The following is a 20,844-nucleotide window of genomic DNA, read 5'->3' on the forward strand; positions in this document are numbered from 1 at the left end:
GGGATGAAAAGCCAGCATGTTTCTATTTTGGACAGCCAGGAAGGGGTCAGTTTTCCCCAGGGACTCAGCACTATGGTTGTTTGAGATGTGTCTTAAAGCTTCTCCATAAAGAGAAAGGCACAGGCAATGTAACATAGCTGTGCTTGCCCTTTGTAGGGTCTCAGAAGGTTTTGGATGGGAAATGAATTCCAAGTGCTCTAAAGATACCTCAAGCTCAGACAGGTCCCTCCTTCACTGAACTTCCACCTGCAAACAAAATCCAGCCAAGGGCTACTGGTATCAATAAAATATGAAGCTTCAGCTTCACCCAGGTACAAAAGCCTTGCCCCAAAATTCAGGGAAGATGGGGGCCAATTCCCTGTCCTATTATCACACACTTCTCAGGCTGAGCTGTGCACAGGATGTGTAATGCTGTCATCAGGGATTCCCACTGGCACTTCCACAAAGGTTGAAATGAAGGGGTAGTTCATTTTCACTACTCAAATTCCTGTGCAATCCACTAGAAATTTAATCAGAAGGCAATAAGTAGATGTAGTGAAGGAGTAGTTGGTCTTTCCTTATTGAGATCTGATAGTTTGGAGTGGTCCTTAACTGATTAGGTGAGACCACAGCATTTGCTGGAGAAGTGAGAATGGAAATCAAGCTGGAAAGGAGAAAGTTACTCCATGCAATGGAAGGTATTTTACCTCATTCTCTGATGGCCCACAGCAATAAACAGCAAATCTGTCTGAATGCACCAAGATGACCAAACTCTACAGATTACACTGAAGGCTTGATTTAGAGATTTAGTTGAATTGGCAAAACTGAATCAGGAAAAACCCAGAAGACTCTAAAGAATGACATGATAAATCACCTTTGCAGAGCAGTCTCCCCAGAGATGGGAGGGTTTTAAACAGATCATTGCCCTGTCCATAAGGTTATGGTGTCTGTGGCCCCCTGCTCTCGGGGCTGTCACCAGGAAATGGTGCAGACTGGGGTAAACAGGTCCCCACTCATCAGGGGAGGATGAAGCAGCTGGCACACCAACCTTCCATCAAACCTGAGCTCACCTGTTCCCTCCCCTGCACACACCCAGCACATCACCCATAAACTCAACCTCGGGGCAGTAAGCAGGGAGACATCCTCTATCCAACACCACAACCAACCCCCTCATCCAGGCTCCTCACTCCACTTCTGGGTGAAGTACCAAGGAGAATTCACTGTGCTGGAAGAGTGAGGGGGAGGAATCCCCTGTGCCCTCCCACAAATCATCACCTTCTCATTATCCCTGATCTGGAGCAAGTGCTGGTAACAGAAACTCATCTTTCCATCTCAGGGGAAAGATTAAAAAAGGACAAAGGAAAGACTGCTCAAGCTCAGCAGGTCTCAAAGAAAACTAACTGCTCCACCTGGGAAATGCTGCTATCCTCCTGCTCTTTGCCACCAACTCATTTGCCTTTTGCTAGATCCCACCATGCCTCCTACAGCTACCTGCTCCAAACCCAAAATGCCTCCCAGTCCCAGCCTGTGCCCAGAAGCAGTGGAAAGGAGGCACCACCTTCCCTGAGGTGCTGTGTGGGCTCTCAGCCTTCCTCTCCACCAACAGGGTGATCCCAAACCTTTCCTGTGCTGAGTGGTCCCAGGGCACTGCAGCCTGGCCTCCAGCTGTGGATCAGACCATGGCCAGATGTGCTTCAGCAGAGAGAGGGTGTGAGGCTGCTTCCCTCCCTGCCACAGGTTTCATGGGCCTTTCCCCAAAATCCACAACTCACACTAGACAAAAACAGCTCATCAAACCACAGAGTGACCCTTTGAGGATCTTCTGAGCACCTCCAAGTCCCAGCTGACACAAATTCCCCCAAAAGCTTTTTCTGTGCTACAGGGAGCAGAGTTTATACATGAAATAAAACTGCCAGATCACACACTGGCTCGCCAGCTGTGTCCTCTGTCCCTCAGCTCAGCAGAGGGAAAGAGAAGCAGAACCATCACCCACACAGACCTCAGCAATCCAGCCAGGTTTGCTGATGGCCTGGAACCACAGAGGCTGCAAACCTGCCTCAGGGATGTGCCAAGAGAGAGAAGCCATGGCAGTTGGGCACATCCATGAAACAGCCATCCACATCCATCCACATCCTTCCCTCATCCATGAAACAGCCTCTCCATCCTCTGTGCCCTGGCAGGAAGCAGCCAGAGCTGCAGCTCCCACTGACTGCCCAGCTCCAGAGCCATGGGAGCAGAGCCAGTCCCAGCACTGCCCTACACCCCCAGCCCTGCAGGCACCGAGGGTCAGCACTGCTCACCTCACCCCTGCTGCAGCTCTGTGCCCAGGCCTGGGCACAGAAATTCCATTCCTCAGCCTTTAGCCCAGATAATTTCTCAACTCTTGGTTTTTTTGACCTGTAAATGATTCCTGTGGTTGTATTTTGCTAGCAGCACAGGCTGCTAATCCACTGGTCTGCAATAAACACTAGCCTCACACAGACAGGCCACTGACCTTGAAGAATTTGTCTATTTTGCTAAGGTTGATTCTCTTCTTGGCATCCAACTTGTAAATGTTGCTGACATTCCCATCCATGAGATACAGGCCAAACCCCATCACCTGGAGGAGATGGAAAGGCAAGGTTTCATCAGCATGAAGTCAGCAGCACAAGTGAATTTAAAATATTCTCCTGGACTGATTTTCCTCCCTCCCCATTAACTCAGTACAAATCATTACAGAGAGACAAACTCCCCACATTACCCTTCAGAGAAGCTGAGCTGACTCACACCATTGTAATGAAGTTTTTATGGCAATAGTGACTGCAATCATTGCCAATAACTGACTGATAGAAAGGACAAATACACCAAACAAAGAGAGACTTTGGCATGTTTATCTATGAGGACTCTTTACAACCAGAAAAACAAACCTGGGAGCATCTGCCTTCTGCAGGAATTATTGTTGGGAACAGGCATCAAGAAGAAAATTCTGGGTTACAAAGTTGGTGGTGATTTTACAACATCCTCTGCAGTCACTCAGGTCACACCCATGATCCTGCACTTCCATGCACAACAGAAAAACCCCTTCCAGCCTTGGAGGATGTAGGGCACCCACCAGGCAGAGCTGCTGGCAGCATTGGGAAGGATTGTGGGGAAAACAAAGAGATGGAGATGGGGAAAAGAAGAAGGAAGATGGAAATAAGGGAGAAGGCCATAAAGGACAGCAGAGGACTGATGGGAGAAGGTCCAAGTTAGGGCAGGAACAGGGGCAGCCCATGGTACTGGCCAGCAGAGCTGACACTTCAGAGCACTGGGGTGGGACATGCCCAACTCAGGGCTGTGTCCAGCCTGCTCAGCTACAAAAAGAGGCAAGAGGGAGGACTGAGGTACCACAGCAGGGGACACAAAGCACCAGGGGTCAGAAAAGGAACAGGAAGAGGAGGAAGCAAAGCAGCTCTGCTGCTGCCTGCAGAGCACTCACAGCAACTTGTGTGAGCAGAGGACACTGTCTCTGTAGAGAAGGGATGAATGTCAGCCCAAAGGAGCAAAAAAAATCAAGAAACTGAAGAGAGATGTTGTCCTAGGAGCGAATTTCATTTTGCTAAAACAGTGAAACTATGCAAGCACCCAGCCCTACAAGCGTGGCCCAACCTCACCTTTAAGAGCATGTGCTTCTCACTGGGGGTTAGATACATCTTGTTTTCATAGTAATCCACACAGATGTTGACAATATCAGCCAGCAGCTCCTCATAGCCAGGTATAACCTCTAGTTGTTGGTGCAGACACTGAAACACAACAGAAGCCACATTATCCACATGGGCAGAGGAACAGCAGAAACCAGGCAGGAAGCATTTTAAGGATTAAGAGTAGAATAATAAGAGGTTCCTTCAAACCTCATTTGTGTGTTTTTCTTAAATTACATCTTTTAGACCTTCATCTTTGTCTTGATACAGAGACTTTCAAAGCCACCCAGGATGTCATGTGAGGAGACATGGCTAGAATTACACAGCCTGATCAAAAAACCACCAGAGTCAGTGACAAAGACCCAGCAGCTGCTGCCACAGCCTGGTCTGAAGTGCTGTCAGCCTCAGCAAGATCAGTGCTTCTCTCTGCTCAGAAAGGCTGCGTGGCTCAGAGCAAAGGGACCTGCCTGAGTGATGCGGTTGTGGTTTGCCAGGAACATGGAGAGGTTCTGGGACTCCTGGATGGACTGGGGGTCTGCCATCTTCCTCAGGAACTGGGCAGCTCTGCAAGGGACAAATCCAACATCACCGAGGGTCACTCAGCCAGTGTCACCGCCCACCTTGCCAATGTTGCAGCCCCAGACCCCCTGCATCACAGCTCTATTCACCAGGAGGGAATTGAAACACAACAGGCTCAGAGATTTGCCTCAATTGGCAGAGAGAGCCTGGGACAGCACAGAAGCCCCATCTCCAGCCCTGATGTCCTCCTGCCATCACTGCTGGTCACACCAGGCGCTCCCTTGCAGACCAGGCACAGTCCTGTCCCCATTCCCACCGCTCCATCCCCTCTCACCTTTTGTAGGCAGAATGATCATTTTTGACGCTGCACTTCATGTTCTTTAGCTCATCCAGGACAGCAAACATGTTGATGAACTTGCCCAGAGTGAGGAGATAGGCCTCAGACACAAAGTCCTTCCTCCTCTCAGCGTGGCACAGGCGCTTCACCTCGCTGCAGAACCGCTCGATGGCCTTGCGCTGCGGGGCAGGGGCACAGGGTCATGCACCACCACGGGAACCCCCTCCACCCACCAACCAGCTCCTTCAAAAAAAGCATTTTTTGGCTGGGGATGGAGGCTCCAAGGTTCTTCTCCGCTGCTCCCATGCAATGAAGCATTGTTACAAATCACTGCTGACAAACACACTCAGTGCTTGAGGGGAGAAAGGGGCTCGGACACTCCAACTGCACCTGCCCCAGGTGTGGGGTGTTCTGCAAAATCAGGCTGCATTTTTTAGGTGGGACATAAAGGCCTCACAGGATATAAAACCTAAAAATGGATGTGGAACTCAGCTGCAGCCCCTTGTAAGGCAGGTGGTGATGGGGAGCCCACAGCAGCTCTGTGACTGCCACATGGCAAAGGAGAATCAGCTCTCCACATCAGCCAACATCCCCAAAAAAACAGGAGCCTGTGACACCTTTAGCTCCAAACAGTGGGAGCTCTGGGTCTCCATGAACTTGGAAGGGCTGAGGTCTATCCTAGACAGTATAGAAGATTTTGGGGCTAAGTGAGGGACACACAGATTTTCCTTCACACAGGTCTCAGGTTTCTGCAAGGAAGAGATCTACTGGGGGCTGTCCTGGCAGGCAAGGATAGCACAGCTCTGCTTAGGATGTTAACACCAAAATAAACAGATTATTTTTTCCTCTCTCCTTGACCTCTTACCTGAAAATACATGAACTTCATAAGTTTGGTGACTTCTGGCTCCAGAACTTCCACTGTTTTCTCATAAATCTCCACTCGGTTTGGCTGTTCGTTACATTTCACCTGCATTGCAAAGAAAATCATCTGTGTCAGCATCAGCTTCTAAGCCAGCTGTGGGTGACTGTGGCACCATCTTCTTGTTTCACAGAGTCCTGTCCCCACCCAAGGACAATGGAGAAGGAGCTGGTTCTCAAAAGCAAAAGGGGATATTTCAGATCTGAAATTCTCTCCATGCATTCTAAACAGGCACAATCCTGACTCTGGGGGATAAAAGTCTCCTAATGCATTTGGCATAGAACGAAAGCAATATGGAGTCTGGACTTGCTGTATAATGTGGGAATGTTGTTATCTGAGATTTGTGTTGCAAGACACACAAGGCACCAGGTTACAGCTCTGCCAGAGCCTCACTGGGATTATTCTGGTTCTGCTGAGGATCCATTAAAAATCACTGGGCTTGTCTGTGGCTGACAACAATGAACTGAGTCACTGTTGCTAGACTCCTGGGAAGCTAAATTTAAGGACTTACTCAGTTGTCATCCATCTCACTTTCAAAACAGTTACTTGGAGTCATTATCAAACTTGGAGAGAAAACACCAGCTGCCCAGGGCATCCTGCTGTCCTCTGGTTTTGTTTGCAGCTGTTGCTCCCAGAAGGCTGTGATGGGGCTGACAGCCCTGGTGCACGTTCAGTAACCCAGCAGCTGATTCTCAGGGCATGGGGGGACACATCAGCCAGCCTGACAGGGGGAACAACGCCAAAGGAGCCTTGTCCTCTCTGCAGTGGGCAATCTCATCTAATGTCCCTGCCCTGGCTCCACACTGCAGTCAGGCACTACCACAGTATCACAGAATACTCTGAGCTGGAAGGGACTCACAAGGATCAAGGTCCAGCTCCTGGCCTTGCCCAGCCCTGAGGACCCCACCATGCATCAGTGGCCATGAGGATGCAGTTGGGACAGGGAGCAGTGGTGCACACTCAGGTGCAGGCTCTGCTCCTCACCTGTGAAGCCACAGCTTCTGATGCAGCAGGGAGCTGCACCTGACCAGGCAGGGAGATTGGGGGGCTGAGCACAGAACCCCCCTGTGCCCCATGGCAAAGCACAGGGGTCACTGCAAGATCAAACCTGGTCAATCTACAACTGAACCCTCTGCTGTGGCATTCTCTGCTCCTCCATCACACACAGCACTGACACCAGCCCTGAGGGGAGCACGGGGGGAAAGGGCAGGGACCCACAGGCTGCCCAGAGAGGCACAAATGTCACAGGGAGGCCACTAAACCACATGATTTGTAGTGACTGTAGGGATTTGTAGTGATGTCTTGCCATCAGCCTTCTGCTGGTGTAGCCAGGGGAGGAAGAGCAGCAGCAGCACATGTGAAGTACCCAAACAGCAGAAATCTCCTCATGGCCATGTCTCAGCATCATCTGCCTTAGTTTGCTTTGCTTTTCCTGTTCTTCTGTCTCCACTGCAAACTAACCCACTCCCAAGACAAAACCAAAGAGGTGCTCTGGGAGCCCCCCTGCCTGGGAAGGGCTTGACTACCTGAGGGATGGCTCGTGAGCAGCTCCTCCACGTGTAGAGCATCACGGCGTACTCGTGGCCCTCTTCCAGCATCTCATTCTGAAAGACAGAGGGGTGTTGGTGGGCCAGGGCAGACACTGCAGGCTCAGCACCCTGGGGACACTGCTGGGGGACTCACCATGCTGGAGTGCACCGTGGCCTGCTCGATGTACCGGGCAATGCCTGTTACAAAGGCGTTCCTGTCTTCAAAGTTTGTGTCAAAATTAGCCTGTGGACAAAAGGGAGAGATGGGGATTAAAACACAGCTGCTGCTTGCTTACCTGGTACAGCCTAACATGGGATGTGCTGGCAAAAAGCAGATTTAGTAGGGCTCCTGGGGCACGGGAAGAACTTGTGAACTATTTGAGGTTGCTGCGCTTCTAGGCCTGAAGTAGTATCATACATACACATACCCTGAGATGCTCTGGAATCACACATGGTCATCCTGCAGGGAATATGTGTGGAAATATGGCAGTCAAGACTGACAAATCCTTGTCAAATCAAGCCCAACTTTACTGCAGCCACATCAGAGAGAAAAGCTACAGCAATATTTCTAAGGATTTTAGCTTGGTAACTCAAAGACAGATGCAGCCTTATTAATTTCTGGTTTTGCCCTGGCTGCTAGGGGAAGACCACATCCTGTCAGCAGGAAGTGCAAGGGATAAACACAGAGAAAGGGCAGGGAATGAGCTGTCTGGAAAACATAAATATGAAAGTCAGCCCCCATCCAGGTGCTATTATCAGTGCTACTGTTGCTCTTGCAAGCACAAACAGTCATTGGGACAAACACTTGTTCTGGGAGCTGTGGAACAGTTTTGGGTTGGAACAGGGGAGCAAGAAATTGCAGAGGCAGGTGGGGGATGGAAAAGCAGCTCCCCTGGCTCTTTGGAGGGCCCTTCACATGCTCTGTGCTTGGAAATTTCCTCTGCCAAGGCTGGCTGATGGTATCTGCTGCAGGGCAGGGCAGACAGAGGTCCCAAGCACCCAGAGCTGCTCCTTGTGATGACAGCAGCACTGCAGCCACCACACTCAGCTCAGTGACTGATTTCCTGAGTAGGAAAGCTGGGAGCACAGACCTGTGGCCACAAGGCTACTCCTCTTAGTGCCTCCACATCACATGTGACCAATGTGACATCAAAAGCTGAGACTGCATGTGCACTTCTGGCTAGCAGGGGAGAGGGCCACACAGAAACTGAGTATGATGAGGAAATAGGCTTGGCCAACATCTCCAGATACTGCTTAGAGGAGGTTTTTAGGCCCAGCTGTGTGCACACACTCGTGGCCCTGAAAGGAGGCTGTGCCATAAGGCTGGACCCTGAGCCCCTCCTGAGACACAAACCAGAAAAGGCTAAAAATTTATTGAAAGGATAGATAAGCAAATAATTACATCAAGATTTTTCAGGGAGAGCTGAAATTTGAACAGCCCAGAATGACCTTTGGGTCTCATGATAACCCATAGAGATACCAAGGCTCTGGGGTCTGATCTGCTGAAAGAGATCCTGCAATCCCAGAGCCCTGCGTACAAGGCACAAGATCACAGTGCTGGTGTATTATACACTGCCAGGGGTGAGCCAGCAGCATGGAGAAAGGAACCCCCTGTTATATTTAACCCTGGGTGTGTGCTGTAGGGCAGGGTGTGGTGGCCAAGCAGCAGAGGCATCCCACTGTGGAAGCAAAAGCAGGAGCCCGGCCGTGCCCTGGGCCCCTGCCAAGCTTTGCTCGGTCAGTGCAGCTGCAGCTAAATCTGAGTTGCTCAGGGCAGAGAAGTGGTTCTAGCAGCTGCCCTCCCCTGCATGCCAGCAGCTCCAGCTGTGCTAGAGGCACAGGCCAGCCAAAGTCAGGCAGGACTTTGAGCCTGCCCTGCTCGGTTCGACGCACGCACGAGCATGGAAAGGAAGCACAGAAATATGTGCGCAAATAAACATCACTGAGAACTTTCTGCTGTTATCACAAATCTTATCTCCTGCTTCCTACCCATTCATGCACTCTGGTCCTCATTTTTGCTCGGCCTTAAAAGCCCCTTTCACCAACCTCTGATGCCTTCCTCTTAAAGTCCTTGGGAACAGATTTGTGGCTAGATCTGTTCTGAACGCTTCCCTCAACACGCTGAACCCTGGATGTTTTCAGTGCTTCAGCTATTCTCACAGCACTGTGCTTTGCATGAGCCACTGGAACAAGCCTCCCTAGCCTGTGCCTCGGGGAGCTGAAGTACCTGGTACATGATGGAGGAGGGAGGAGGTTCGATGCATGGCTGCTGGTCTGGCAGGGGCAGCTCCTCCAGCAAGTCCACGTTGGACAAGGCATCCTCGAGCGTGACGTGGGTCGTCATGGTTGCAGATGTTCAGTTCCCCTGCTAAATCCAAACCAAAAGAGAGGGTGATAGACAAGACAACCAGCCAGCAGGCAGGAGACTGAGTGGGAAAGGATAAAACCAGAGCCGCTACTGGCTGGCACTGCAGGGGACAAAATCCCAATTTATCTGTTTTCCCTTTTTTCACGCATTAAACCTACATCTCTTGTCATCTCTCTCCTGCAAACAACAGCAGAGCAGGAATGCAGAAAAAGAGAAACACAACTATCCACCCAGGCACCTCTCTCTTAACTCTATGCAAAACTCTCTCAGACTGAACAGCTGGGTGCTGCAGTGCAGCTTTAGCAGCCCCGGGTGAGAGCATGTGCTCCGAAATGCAAAGCGGTGCTATCAAGAATATCTCCTGAAGCAGCTTGATTAGAGAAGTATGACGGATGCTGACACTCACATGCTCTCCTTCTCACACACATGAACAGCCCTGGAAACTGTAAACAGCCAATTGCATTAATTCCCAGAGGTGAACTGGAAAGGCTCAAGCGCTGTGACACTGCAAGCAGCAAAAAAGAAGTTGCTGTTAAATTTCCCTACTTTTACCACTGACATGTCATCCCCTGCCCAATCCCAGCCTGCCCTGAAGCTGCCAACAGCACCAGCTGCAAGAAATGAAAATAAATACACAAAATAAAATCAAAGGGAAACATTTCTGAAAGTTCCCTGGCGCTTACCCCAGGCAGGCGCCCAGTGGGAAGCACGGAGCAAACCTGTGTGTCCCTGTCTCCCCTGGCACTCACCTTGGCTGTGAGTGCTCAGGCACAGGGGGGGGACTGTGCTGTCACCCAGGCTGAGCCCTTGTGTAATCACAGCCACAGGGCTTCCCCAGTTAATGCCTAATCCTGTGCAATAGCTGCAGCCGACCTAGAGCCTGTGTCTCCCAGAAAAACACCCTGCTGCACTTAGACATTTGCAGAGAGATAATTCTTTAAATATTGACACCTCATTCAATTAGCAAATCACATCCCCTCCAGTGCTTCTTGCCTCACTCAGAGCCTGTCTAGTTTGAAATGTGAGCCTTTGAGTTTTGTTGCTCTGATCTGCAGGCCAGTAGAGCTCCCTAAATCAAAGTTCCCAACGAGATACTCACACATTTCAACAGAACACCCTGCAAGCCAGCTAAGCTCTTTGCCTGCCTCATTACAGAGCATGTTTTCAAATCCTTTAATCATCTCTTTGGCTTTTCTCTAAGCTTCTGCAACTTTTTTTTGCCAGACACAAGCAGGCAGGACACAAGGCTCTGGCAGTGTCTGCACAGGCACCAAATACAACAGCAGCAGAACATCCCTCAAGTAAAACCACAGCAGCTCTTTTGGTCACAATAGCATCTCCCACTGCTTCCAAGAAAATAAGTTGGTTTTTTATTTCCAGCACTGGGAGCAGGAAAGATGATGGCTTTGGGACATCCATGGACAGACACACACACACCCAGCAAGGGCCACAGCCAAGGGGGAGGCACAGGGAGCACTTCTGGGGTGGGCTTCACCTTGGGTCATAAGAGGGAAGGAGTCTGTAGCTGTGCCTCATCATTGTGGGCTGCAGGAATACCTATGAGCCTGGCAAAACTCATTTCTGCTCCACAAATGCCTCCCCAAGGCACCAGGCAGCTGAGAAATGGCTTTGGCTGTACCTGCAGCTGAAACATCATTAAGTGAGTGCCTGGAAAAAAAACCCCAAAATCTCTCTTTTCCCCTCCACACTCAAATTTCTGTTTCCTTCTTTACCCCTGTCTGGTAAAATGGTTTCCTGTTACAAATTGTAGCAACTGTCACAGCCAGACATTACACTTCTGCAGCTTCCTCCCTGCCTGCCTGCAGGCTCCCTGAGCTGCTGGGCACAGAGAGGCTCAGCTTGCCCAGCCCCACAGATGGACACAGAAGTGCCCACCACGCTCCACCACCATCCTAAAGCACCTCTGGACTCACCACTGGGATCCCAGAACAACACTTCTGGCTACTCACTCATGCTTCATTACTTACTTCAGACTTCAGAAGGCAAAACTTTCCATTTCATAGCTTTGAGGGCTGTGGTTGTTTATTTGGGCTTATTCCCCATTTTTCTCTAAGTCCAATTCTAAGGCCTTTTGTGCAAGGTGTTGTCCATTTGCTGTAATCAAAGGCACTCCCACAACAATCCTGTGACACCCAAAGAGCTCAGCAACTCAAGGGACAAAATTATTGCTGCTGTTTGGGTCACCCCAGGAGAAAGAGTACCAAATCCAGCATCAGGGTCCTGCTGTGCCAGGCATGCACACACCTGGCAGGCTAAGCCAGTCCCTGCCCTAAAATTCCTGCACTCAAACAGGCAGAGAGGAAGGGTGCAGAAATGCATGAACAGAAAAAAATGCATCAAGTCATTGCAAGTGAGAGGTGCAATCAGCCACCAGCCCACCCCATGCTTTGCCATGGCTGAGCAATGCAAGGATCCAGATGCAGTTGGAAAAACTACACACTTGGAGGGTTTAACACCTGAGTTTTTATGGGCACTTCCAGTTTCTTCTCCATGCTTTCTCAAGATCAACTGGGAGCCCAGCAGCAGCTGCAGGGAACAGCGTGGTCAGCCAGGACTTCCCCTGGGCCTCATGTCTGTAGCACATTGCCACAGAGGACAGCCTCACAGACTGGCTGTGTGACAGGGGCCACTGGTCCAGGGCCAGCAGGCCTGGATCATCACCCCAGATCACCCAGAGAGGATGGCAGGTGAAGCCCTACTCCCCCAGACCTGTGCTGCCCTCCAGAACAGTTCTGACACAGAGGTGCAGGGCCCTGTAAATCCTGTAAATCCAGCTCCATCCCCTCTGTCCACAGACAAGGGGGGCAGCTGTGAGGTGATCTGGCAGCAGCCAAGTGGCTCCAGCTCAGGGAATTCAGGGATCCCTGGGGATACCCATCAAAAAGCCTTAGCTGCCATCCAGCTCCGGGGTTTGGGGTGGGGTGGCTGTGCTGGGGAGACTCAGCCCATGGTGGTCTGTGGCAGTGCTTGGGCACATGTGGCCCTGGGGCTGGGCTCCACACAAGCAGGAGCAGCACAGCAAGTGCCCAGGAACGGGGCTGTTCTCTGTCCTAGCACAGGCTCAGTGGGGCAAGGCTCTCCCTTGCACACCCGGAGCAGATCCTGTCCCTCTGCGCTCACAGGCTGCCAGCAGCCACCTCCACATCCTGCCCCTGGTCAGAGAAACCAAAGTTCCTCCGGTCCTACATGTTTTGGCAAAACTGAAGGTGAGCCTGGCAGAAACCAGCCCCACCCCAGTGAAACCCGAGGCAGGGATGCTGCACTGGGCTGCTTATCCCTTCTGCTCATGAGCATCGGTGCTAATGGGTGAAGTTGCCCACGCTCTCTGCTCATTTGCTGCAGAAACTCCCCTTCTCACAAACCCTCTGGCCATCTCACACACCTTCTAAAGCCAAATGATCACACAGAGGACCTGGGGCTTCAGATGCTGCGGGGAGCCAGCCAGGCATGGCCCAGCAGCCTGAGATGCAAGGGAAGAGTTCCTGACACAGGCACTGGCAGCAGCCTGGGGACCAGATTTCACAGGCAGCACAGGAAGGCTCTGAGGAGCGAGGATGGACATCCCAGATGTCTGAAATTGCAGGGCATGTCCTGCCTTCCCCACCAAAATGCTTGCCCAGCAGTACTGGTGCAGTATCATCCTCTTTGCAGGGAGAAGCACAAAGGCAACTTCGCTGCTCAAGCAGCTTGGGGAAAGAAAGACTTTTAAAAGTAAGGCCATAATGAATATGCTGCATGCACGTGTGCTCAGCTCCCAAGCTGCACAGCCCAGAGCTCTGGGGAAGTGGCATGGGCTGCTTAGGATTTTCAGCTTGCCTGCTCCTACAGCAGACACTCACACTGGTGCTGTAGTAGGTACCAAGAGCAGGAAAGGAAGCAAGAAAAAACAGGAATTGCCCAGACAGAATCCAAGCCCTGTGAGCCTGGGGTGAGGGGATCAGCAAAAAGACTTTTGCTGGGGAGGTGGTAACGTAGAGAAGGAGGACAAACCTGGCCACCCTCTGAGGATCTGAGATTCTTCTCCAGCTCTGATTCTCAGCCCCTGGGTAACCTGGGAAAGTCACTGAATTTAGTTTTACCCGTGTGAAAATGCTTCTCTCTCTTTCTCCAAAAATAGCACCAAACCACTGGGCAGGCACTGTCCTGGCCCAACAAACACCCAGCAGGACAAAGTGTCAGTTGCATAAAAGTCAAGTTTCTGGTACCCACTGCCTGACAGCAACAGGAGGATAAAGGATTCTGGCTACCAACAAGCATTTAGTAAAAAATAACTTCACAGTGTAAAACTTTACTCCTGCACAGGACTTGTAATTGCAACCACCACCACAGCCAGAAGGTTCTCTGCAGAGTGAGTGAGGCTGGCAGAGTTGAGCTTCTGCTCTACACAGACAAAGATGTTAATAACCATGAAATTACCCTTCCCCTTTAAAAAAGGAAGCCAAACTGCACGATTCCTGAAGCTGTTTTTCTTTATCTCCACTCTATGTTTCCTGCCATCCCATTAGGGCTGAGTTCCAAGCATCTGCACCATCCTTGTCTCTCAGCAACACAATTATCCTGGAATTTATTTTTTTTAGAATAACTAAACAGTATTGTTTTTTTCTGGTGCCAAAGAAAGCGGGTCAAGGAAAGAGACAGGTATATGACACTGTATTTCCCATAGAGTTGAGAAATTTAGAGCAAGTTTATAAGCAACCCACTGCTGACAGTTAAAGCACACAGTTAAACCAAATCATACAGGCCAGCATTGTTAATAGTTGACCAATTATTGATTTTCCAAAACCAATCTTTCCCATTTCTCATGCAATGTGTGTTAACAAAATTGAATTCAGTGAAAATGAATTCAGCATATTCTGCTTTACTCCAGAGACCCTGGTCAGAAGATGGAAGATTTTCCCCTATTCCTCAGGCTTCATTAATAATAATCAACTGAACATATAAAAGGAAGGAAAAATTTTTCTTTGCAGGGAATTAGCACAGAATTATATGGCTGTGACACCAGAACACTGGGCTAGTCACCCACCTCTGTGACTAACCCCAGACTCTGTCATCATGCAAGACACGAGGGTGATTTTTCTCTCGGTATCTCAGGGCAGGAGGGTGCAGAGGCTTCAGCGACTCAGCCTAATTCTTTGCGACCTTTGTGATCCAAAGCCCCCAGGCAGGAACCCCCCGTGGGAAGCGGCAGATGGCAAAGGGGGCCACGCTCTGCTGCTGCCAGTGTCCCCTTGCAGCGCACAAACCCTGCACCCTGCCCCCTTCTCCACAACAGCCCTGGCCACGCAGGGACTGTGCTTCTCCTCCTCCTCCTCCTCCTTCTTTCCCGCTCCTTCCAACCCACGGAAATTTCCTGCGGATTCCATCCACTCGCTCCCTCCCCCTCGGCCCGCTGGGATGCGGCATTTCCAGCGGCATCGGGGGCAAAGTTGAGCACAAAGGAGCGCTCGCTGCGCGGCCCCGGGCACCGGCGCCTCGGGGCGGGGGAGGCTCCGAACCTGCGGCCGCCGCTCCGGCCCTTCATTCCCAGCGCTGCCTCCGCCTCCGCCGCTGCCTCCATCCCCCTCATCCCCCCGGAACACCGCATTTCCACGCCACGGGCGCTCCGGCAGCCGGCCGGGGCCGCCCCTCCATCATCAGCATCCTCTCCGAGCCCCGTTCTCCAGCACCGCCGCCACCCCGGCTCGGGCCTGCAGCGCCCGCGGGCCCGGGGCTCGGCCCCTTCCCCGGTGCTGGGGATGCGGCCGGGGGGAGGACAAGGGGGATTTGCGCTATTTTTTCCCCGGCGCCGTGCGGCGGCTGCGGGCAGGCTGAGCGCCGCAGGTAGCTCGGGGCATTGTGGGATACATCCCGTACATCCCGGCCGTACATCCCGGCCATACATCCCGTACATCCCGGCCATACATCCCGGCCATACATGCCGTACATCCCGGCCATACATCCCGCACATCCCGCCCCGTACATCCCGCACATCCCGGCCCGCCCGCACCTGCCCCGCTCCGCCCGCCCGGGGCTGCGGGGAGATGGGGCTCGGCGGCGGGCACAGCCCCGGGGAGGGAGGGAGGGAGGGAGGGAGGGAAGGAGGGGATGGAGCCGCAGCCCCGCGCCCACCCCCGCCCGCTCACCTGCGCTCCGCGGGTGCGGTGCCCGGCGCCGCGGGATGCTCGGCGGGGGATGCTCGGCGCCGGCCGCACAAAGAGCAGAAATGGCTGCAGCAAGTGCACTTCCGCGGCTCTCGCCGGCCCCTCGGCTGGCTCGGCGCGGCGGCGGGGGGAGCCCCGGGCCCGCCGCGGGAAGGGGCTGGAGCGGCGGGCGGCTCCTCCCCCAGCGGCGCGGGGGATGCGCGGCGGGGCCGGGGCCGCGGCTCTGCCCCCGCTCCCGTTCGGGGCCGCGGCTCTGCCCCCGCTCCCGTTCGGGGCCGCGGCTCTGCCCCCGCTCCCGTTCGGGGCCGCGGCTCTGCCCCCGCTCCCGTTCGGGGCCGCGGCTCTGCCCCCGCTCCCGTTCGGGGCCGCGGCTCTGCCCCCGCTCCCGTTCGGGGCCGCGTTTCCCCGGGCGGGAGCTCCGGGCTGGCGGCGCCGGCGGCTCCCGGCGAGGAGGGAAAGGCCTCCGGCACCCCCGGGGCACGGAGGGGAGAGAGCAGGGGCCCCTCGGAAGATTGATGCTGGCACAGAGGGTTTGGGTGGGAAAGCAGGAGCGGGCTGGGATTGTCCATCTCGCTGCTGCTGGGTTGAGGGGTTCAGCCCCTCTGCCCCTCGGAGGACCATTGTTAGGCGTCACCTACCACCTAAACAAACGCCCTGGTGGCAGAATACATACGGCTTATAGCAAACATACAGAGCCTCGGCTGACTGAGGATGTTGGGGATCAAAACCTGAAGGCAATGCCTTTGCTCAGAGCTCCAGTCCTCTTCTGAGTCAGCATCGCACCAAAAGGGCTTCCTTTTGGCATTTTTGGCAGCTGGCTTTTTTATAAGGGACAAGTTTTCAGTCCTTCTGCTCGTACTTCTGTTTACAGCTCTAATACAGCTGTACTGTGAAATCCAAACTCACAGCTTTCAGAGGGACACTGCCTGATGGCAACGGATACAAACCCTGTATGGAGCTGTCTTGTTTGTTGGAAGATGCTGGTGGATTACCCAAGGGTGGACCAAAGCCTAGACACAGGTCTAGGTGTATTTCTGTGGTGGCCCTGGCAGTGTCCTTCTCCTGAGCATGAGCCTATGCCAGAATCAGATTGCTACCTGGCCTTTCCTGCATTAGAGAGACCCTTCCAATTCCTCAGAGACTGCTGCTGGTGTCCATGGAAGTGTGGGGCTGAGCTTGTTCCTGTGGGTGTGTGTTGGCTCTGCAGGGAAGCTTGGACACCAGGTTTGCACTGCAGATCTGCTGCTGTCATTTGAATGGATGCCATGGGCTGATGGCACTGGGGTCTGCCATCTAGAAAAGCAGCAGAACAGTCTTAGGAGCTAGTTTTGTTTTAAAGGACAGGACCACGCCTGAAAAATTTATCAATAAATCTCTGGGCATAGAATATTTCCCTGCATAGTATTTCTTCTTTGGGGGTTGGACTAGGTGACCTTTAAAGGTCGTTTCCAACCCAAACTATTCTATGATTCTGTGATATCTGTGACTCTATCTTACCCTTGGCTAGAACACATTGTAGCCATCATTCCTCTTTTTACTATTTAATACTTGTCAGAAAAATTCAGTAAGTGAGCATTGTTACTGCAGACAGAAAAGATTTAACAGCAAATATCATTCTGAGGCCGTGGGTGAAACAAGGTTAGTTCGAGAAGACTGGCAGAAAAGACTGCTGTGGACTTTTTTTTGCACAGTTTAATCTGGTCCCATTATCAGCCAGGCTCAGTGTGATGGGAATTCCATGAATGTTATGATACTATTTTAATTTTCTGCTCCATGTTAGCTGGTAGAAGGATAGAATGAGCTGCCCTGCATTTGTCCTGCAGAACTCCCTGCAGGGACAGCGAGGGGCACCCGTGCAGCTACAGCAGCAGTGTGTGCATCAGGGTGTGAGGAGCAGGGAGGACACGGTGGTGGGGTCAGCTGAACACAAGGACACACATGAATTTGTGGTGGCTGCCAAGTGAGCTCTAGCAGAGCCATTCACCTGAATCCTGCTGTGCTGACATTCAGAGAGGGACAACGCCAAACATCACATAAAAACACGTTCATTAAAAAATACTTCAAGAAGTTCTAGATTTTTTTATTTTTTTCAGGCCTGATTTTAAGGCAATTGTGCACTGGAACAACACCCACATCCCCGGGGGACTGACCCATGCCCAGAAAAGAGCTTTTTATGGCTAATGCTGCCACACTCCAGTCCCTGCTTTCCACTGAGAAGCATCAGCTGTTCTTTCTAGATGAGGTTACTGCTTGGCTGCCTCCTGCTAGCAGGGGCTCCAGCCTGGCTGTGCCTGTGCCTGGCCATCTCAGCAGCAGCCTGGGGACACGCTGGGACACAGCTCTGGGGCCTGGGGACACGCTGGGACACAGCTCTGGGGCTTGGGGACACGCTGGGACACAGCTCTGGGGCCTGGGGACACGCTGGGACACAGCTCTGGGGCCTGGGGACACGCTGGGACACAGCTTTGGGGCCTGGCTCCAGCCAAGCATGCAGAGCCGTGCGCCCACCCGCGATAACCAGCGGGGAAAAGCGGGGACAGGCACAACCTCCCACCCTGGAGAGACACAGCCAGGCAAAGGGACCACGGCTCCACTGTCCAGCACGTTGGGAATGCTATCTAAGGAGGCAGGGAAGGGGTGTTCAGAGAAAGGTCACTCACTTTGCAGTGGGAGACTGATATTCTCACCTCTGCTTTGTGGGGAATGGGTCTGGTCAAGCCACAGTCTACCTAAACTTGCCCTAGACACTGCTGTGGTGAGGGAAGACTGTGTCAGAGTGCCTTAATATCATGCAGCTACCCCACTCTGGCACTGCCCTTTTGAGATTCCTGAAGTGCCTTGTAAATTTCGGGGAAACACCCTCTGGGAGCACTCAGATATTACCACCCCTAATTTTTCAAAGATTCAGAGAATTTAAAGCCACCATAATGGATATTTAGACCTAAAAATCTGGTGTCAATGTAATAAATTACCGTATTTGCAGAGATTCTGAATGCTTCCTACCCCCATAAACCCAGCACATTGTATAACCCCAGAACACAACCACAGCTCTGGGGAACAGAGATATTTCAGAAAGCCAGAAGATGCCTGTCTGCATCTTGGTGGAGGGGATTTGGGGGAAGATAAGGCTGTATAATTATAGATGCATGGTTTTTGCAGTTTTGCTCACATATAGTGAAAGTCACAGTTGAGACTCAGCAATTTTATTGTTTGGTAAAGTCCATATTGTGTGCATAGAAAGACTGCAAAATAAAACTGAACATAAACCACCACAATAATGTTTTGTGCAACCCACAGTAGCTAATAAATATTACACTTCTCCTAATATAAATATAACCTCAGAAATGTCACCTGTCAGAGCAATACTGCTGCTCCTTATTAGCAATGACCCCATGCTCAGCAGACCCCTGGTTCTACAAGGATGGTGGGGGCAGTGAGCCAGAAGCTGAACTCTGTGAGCCTGCAGACACCCCTGTCATAGTGTGGGGAGATTTATAAGGAAGGAACTGGTGCCTTGCCCATATCCATATGCCTGAAAAGATATTCTGGCTCCTAAAAGCCACCCTAGAATGAGGAGCCTGAAAAAAAATACCAAAAATTAAGCCTCCTTCTATGAAGAAATAGTTTGACACAGGATACGTGAGATCATGGGATTACATTATTTCCTTGTTCCATTTTTGTTGGCAAACATATTTGAACCTGATTTGTGTAATGACAGAAGGTTGCTGCTGAAAGTTTGCACTTCAGAGTTTTTGTAAGGTGCTGTTGTGTAGGGTTTCCTCGTGTTCTCACCTGCCCAAGGAGAGAAGCATCAAAAATACTTATTGCATATCTGTATATATAATCTGTGAGCCCTCTTGACTTCCCTAGTGACTGTTAATGCTTAGCAAAAAGTCCTGATCTTATTTACAAGTTCTGCAGGACACCAACACCCATACATTTGGGATTGAAGTCAGTTATGTCAAAACGGTGTCTCTGTCTTGCAGGCAAATTACAGATTTTAATTGAAATCCCAGGAGATGGGTTTTGTCAATACCTTCTGCTGTCACCACAAAATGTGGAACTCCTTGAGGAGGAAGAGCCCAGGCACGCCATTCACACTGGACTTTTTCTTTGGTCACTGCCTTTGCTCACAGAAGAGATGGAGGAGTCTTTACTTGTGGTGATTCTGTTACTTTTTAATGTAGGAGAAAATTCTTCTCGTGATCAGTGGTGACTGAGCACATACTCTGCTTGTTTTCTCCTCCTCACTCCCTCCTGAGCCCTCTGGCTCCTTCATTCCCAAAACTGAACTGGTGTTCAGGAGTAGATTCCTGTATCTTTCACAGGTAATCAGATCCTGGGGCTCTGTCTAGTCCTGGACTGGGAACACATAACACGCTGCACTGCTCAGTCCTCCATACTTTGTTCAAAGAAATTGGGTGGAGATCACATATCAATCTTCTGATGTAGAAAGACTGAAGAAAAAATCAATATAAACATTTAGCTTTGATTTCCCTGCTCCAAGAATGTCTTCATTTGCATCAGAGTCCCCTTTTCCCACTCACTGTACAATGCAATTTGAGAGAATTTCAAGACTCTTCAGCACATACATTTCTTTTTCTCTTCCTCCCTCACAAACTCACATACACACACAGACACTGCTTCACCTTACCAGGTATCCAAATCCTGTTCCTGTTATGCCACAGTTGTGGGGAAAATCATGCAAAGGGAAAACTAAACCACCTTGAAATACCAGCATCAGAAATGCAGCCACTGAATCCAGCCTGTGTCTCCCAGGCTTATTCCTGTTCAGAGCTTTCAGGTCCAGCCCACTCTGAATTAGAGATCCAGGGAAATGTCTAAACATTCCTGCTCACTTAAAGAAAGCTTTTTTTTAATCTCCCTCCAGGGAAGACTTTCATTTGGGAGTTCACAGAAGTAGAACAGCGATGTCAGATCTCTTAATTTTGAGGTTGTCTCTTCGGGAGAAGCACCCTTGCTGGACTGTGTGGTTCAGGACTCCATGCTCAATAGTCACTTCTGGTTTAAGATGCAAACCACACTCTTGGCCAAACCAAAGCCTGTGTCTGTCTAAGCTCTGGAAGACCTGGGGATATCTTGTTTGTCTGGAAGTACCAGCCTCTGGCCTCTCCTTCTCCCCAGGCATATGGCAGATGTTTATGGTGAGAGGATTCCTGTTCATGCTGTGTTGGGGAAAATCCAGACTTCTCTCTTCTCAGGACACTCAGCTGTGCTGAGCACACAGTGCCATGATTACACATCAAACTCAGAGATTTCGCTCAGCTGAAACAGCAGAAGAGAGAAGGATGGCCGCTCATCTTTCCCCTGAGCAAGGGAGAGAAAAAGAAGAACATTAATGTCAGCTGGAAA

General features: G+C 51.3%; 2 protein-coding genes across 7 annotated transcripts in view; both read right to left on the bottom strand.

The window, feature by feature from the left end:
- Nucleotides 1–15,662, bottom strand: part of CYFIP2 (cytoplasmic FMR1 interacting protein 2) — a 49,591-nt gene extending 33,929 nt beyond the window's left edge. The window contains exons 1-9 of one of the 4 annotated variants that reach the window (XM_086851445.1): nucleotides 15,454–15,662; nucleotides 9,170–9,310; nucleotides 7,097–7,186; nucleotides 6,940–7,017; nucleotides 5,360–5,461; nucleotides 4,492–4,673; nucleotides 4,106–4,202; nucleotides 3,612–3,740; nucleotides 2,474–2,578 (exon numbers count right to left, since the gene is read on the bottom strand). In XM_086851445.1, coding sequence (XP_086707571.1) covers nucleotides 2,474–2,578; nucleotides 3,612–3,740; nucleotides 4,106–4,202; nucleotides 4,492–4,673; nucleotides 5,360–5,461; nucleotides 6,940–7,017; nucleotides 7,097–7,186; nucleotides 9,170–9,286 — 900 coding nt within the window. In that variant the 5' untranslated portion in view covers nucleotides 9,287–9,310; nucleotides 15,454–15,662. The remainder of the gene's footprint in view (nucleotides 1–2,473; nucleotides 2,579–3,611; nucleotides 3,741–4,105; nucleotides 4,203–4,491; nucleotides 4,674–5,359; nucleotides 5,462–6,939; nucleotides 7,018–7,096; nucleotides 7,187–9,169; nucleotides 9,311–15,453) is intronic. The other 3 variants (XM_086851448.1, XM_086851446.1, XM_086851447.1) reach the window with 3 other exon arrangements.
- Nucleotides 15,663–18,658: 2,996 nt separating this feature from the next.
- The window catches only part of ITK (IL2 inducible T cell kinase), a 33,721-nt gene continuing 31,535 nt past the window's right edge, over nucleotides 18,659–20,844 (bottom strand). For 2 of the 3 annotated variants that reach the window (XM_086851991.1, XM_086851992.1), the window contains one exon: nucleotides 18,659–20,799. In XM_086851991.1, the coding sequence (XP_086708117.1) occupies nucleotides 20,728–20,799 (72 nt within the window). In that variant the 3' untranslated portion in view covers nucleotides 18,659–20,727. The remainder of the gene's footprint in view (nucleotides 20,800–20,844) is intronic. The other variant, XR_015276778.1, reaches the window with a different exon arrangement.

Source organism: Cyanistes caeruleus, chromosome 15, assembly GCF_971803275.1.
Source record: "Cyanistes caeruleus chromosome 15, bCyaCae1.hap1.1, whole genome shotgun sequence".
Taxonomy (NCBI): Eukaryota; Metazoa; Chordata; class Aves; order Passeriformes; family Paridae; genus Cyanistes; species Cyanistes caeruleus.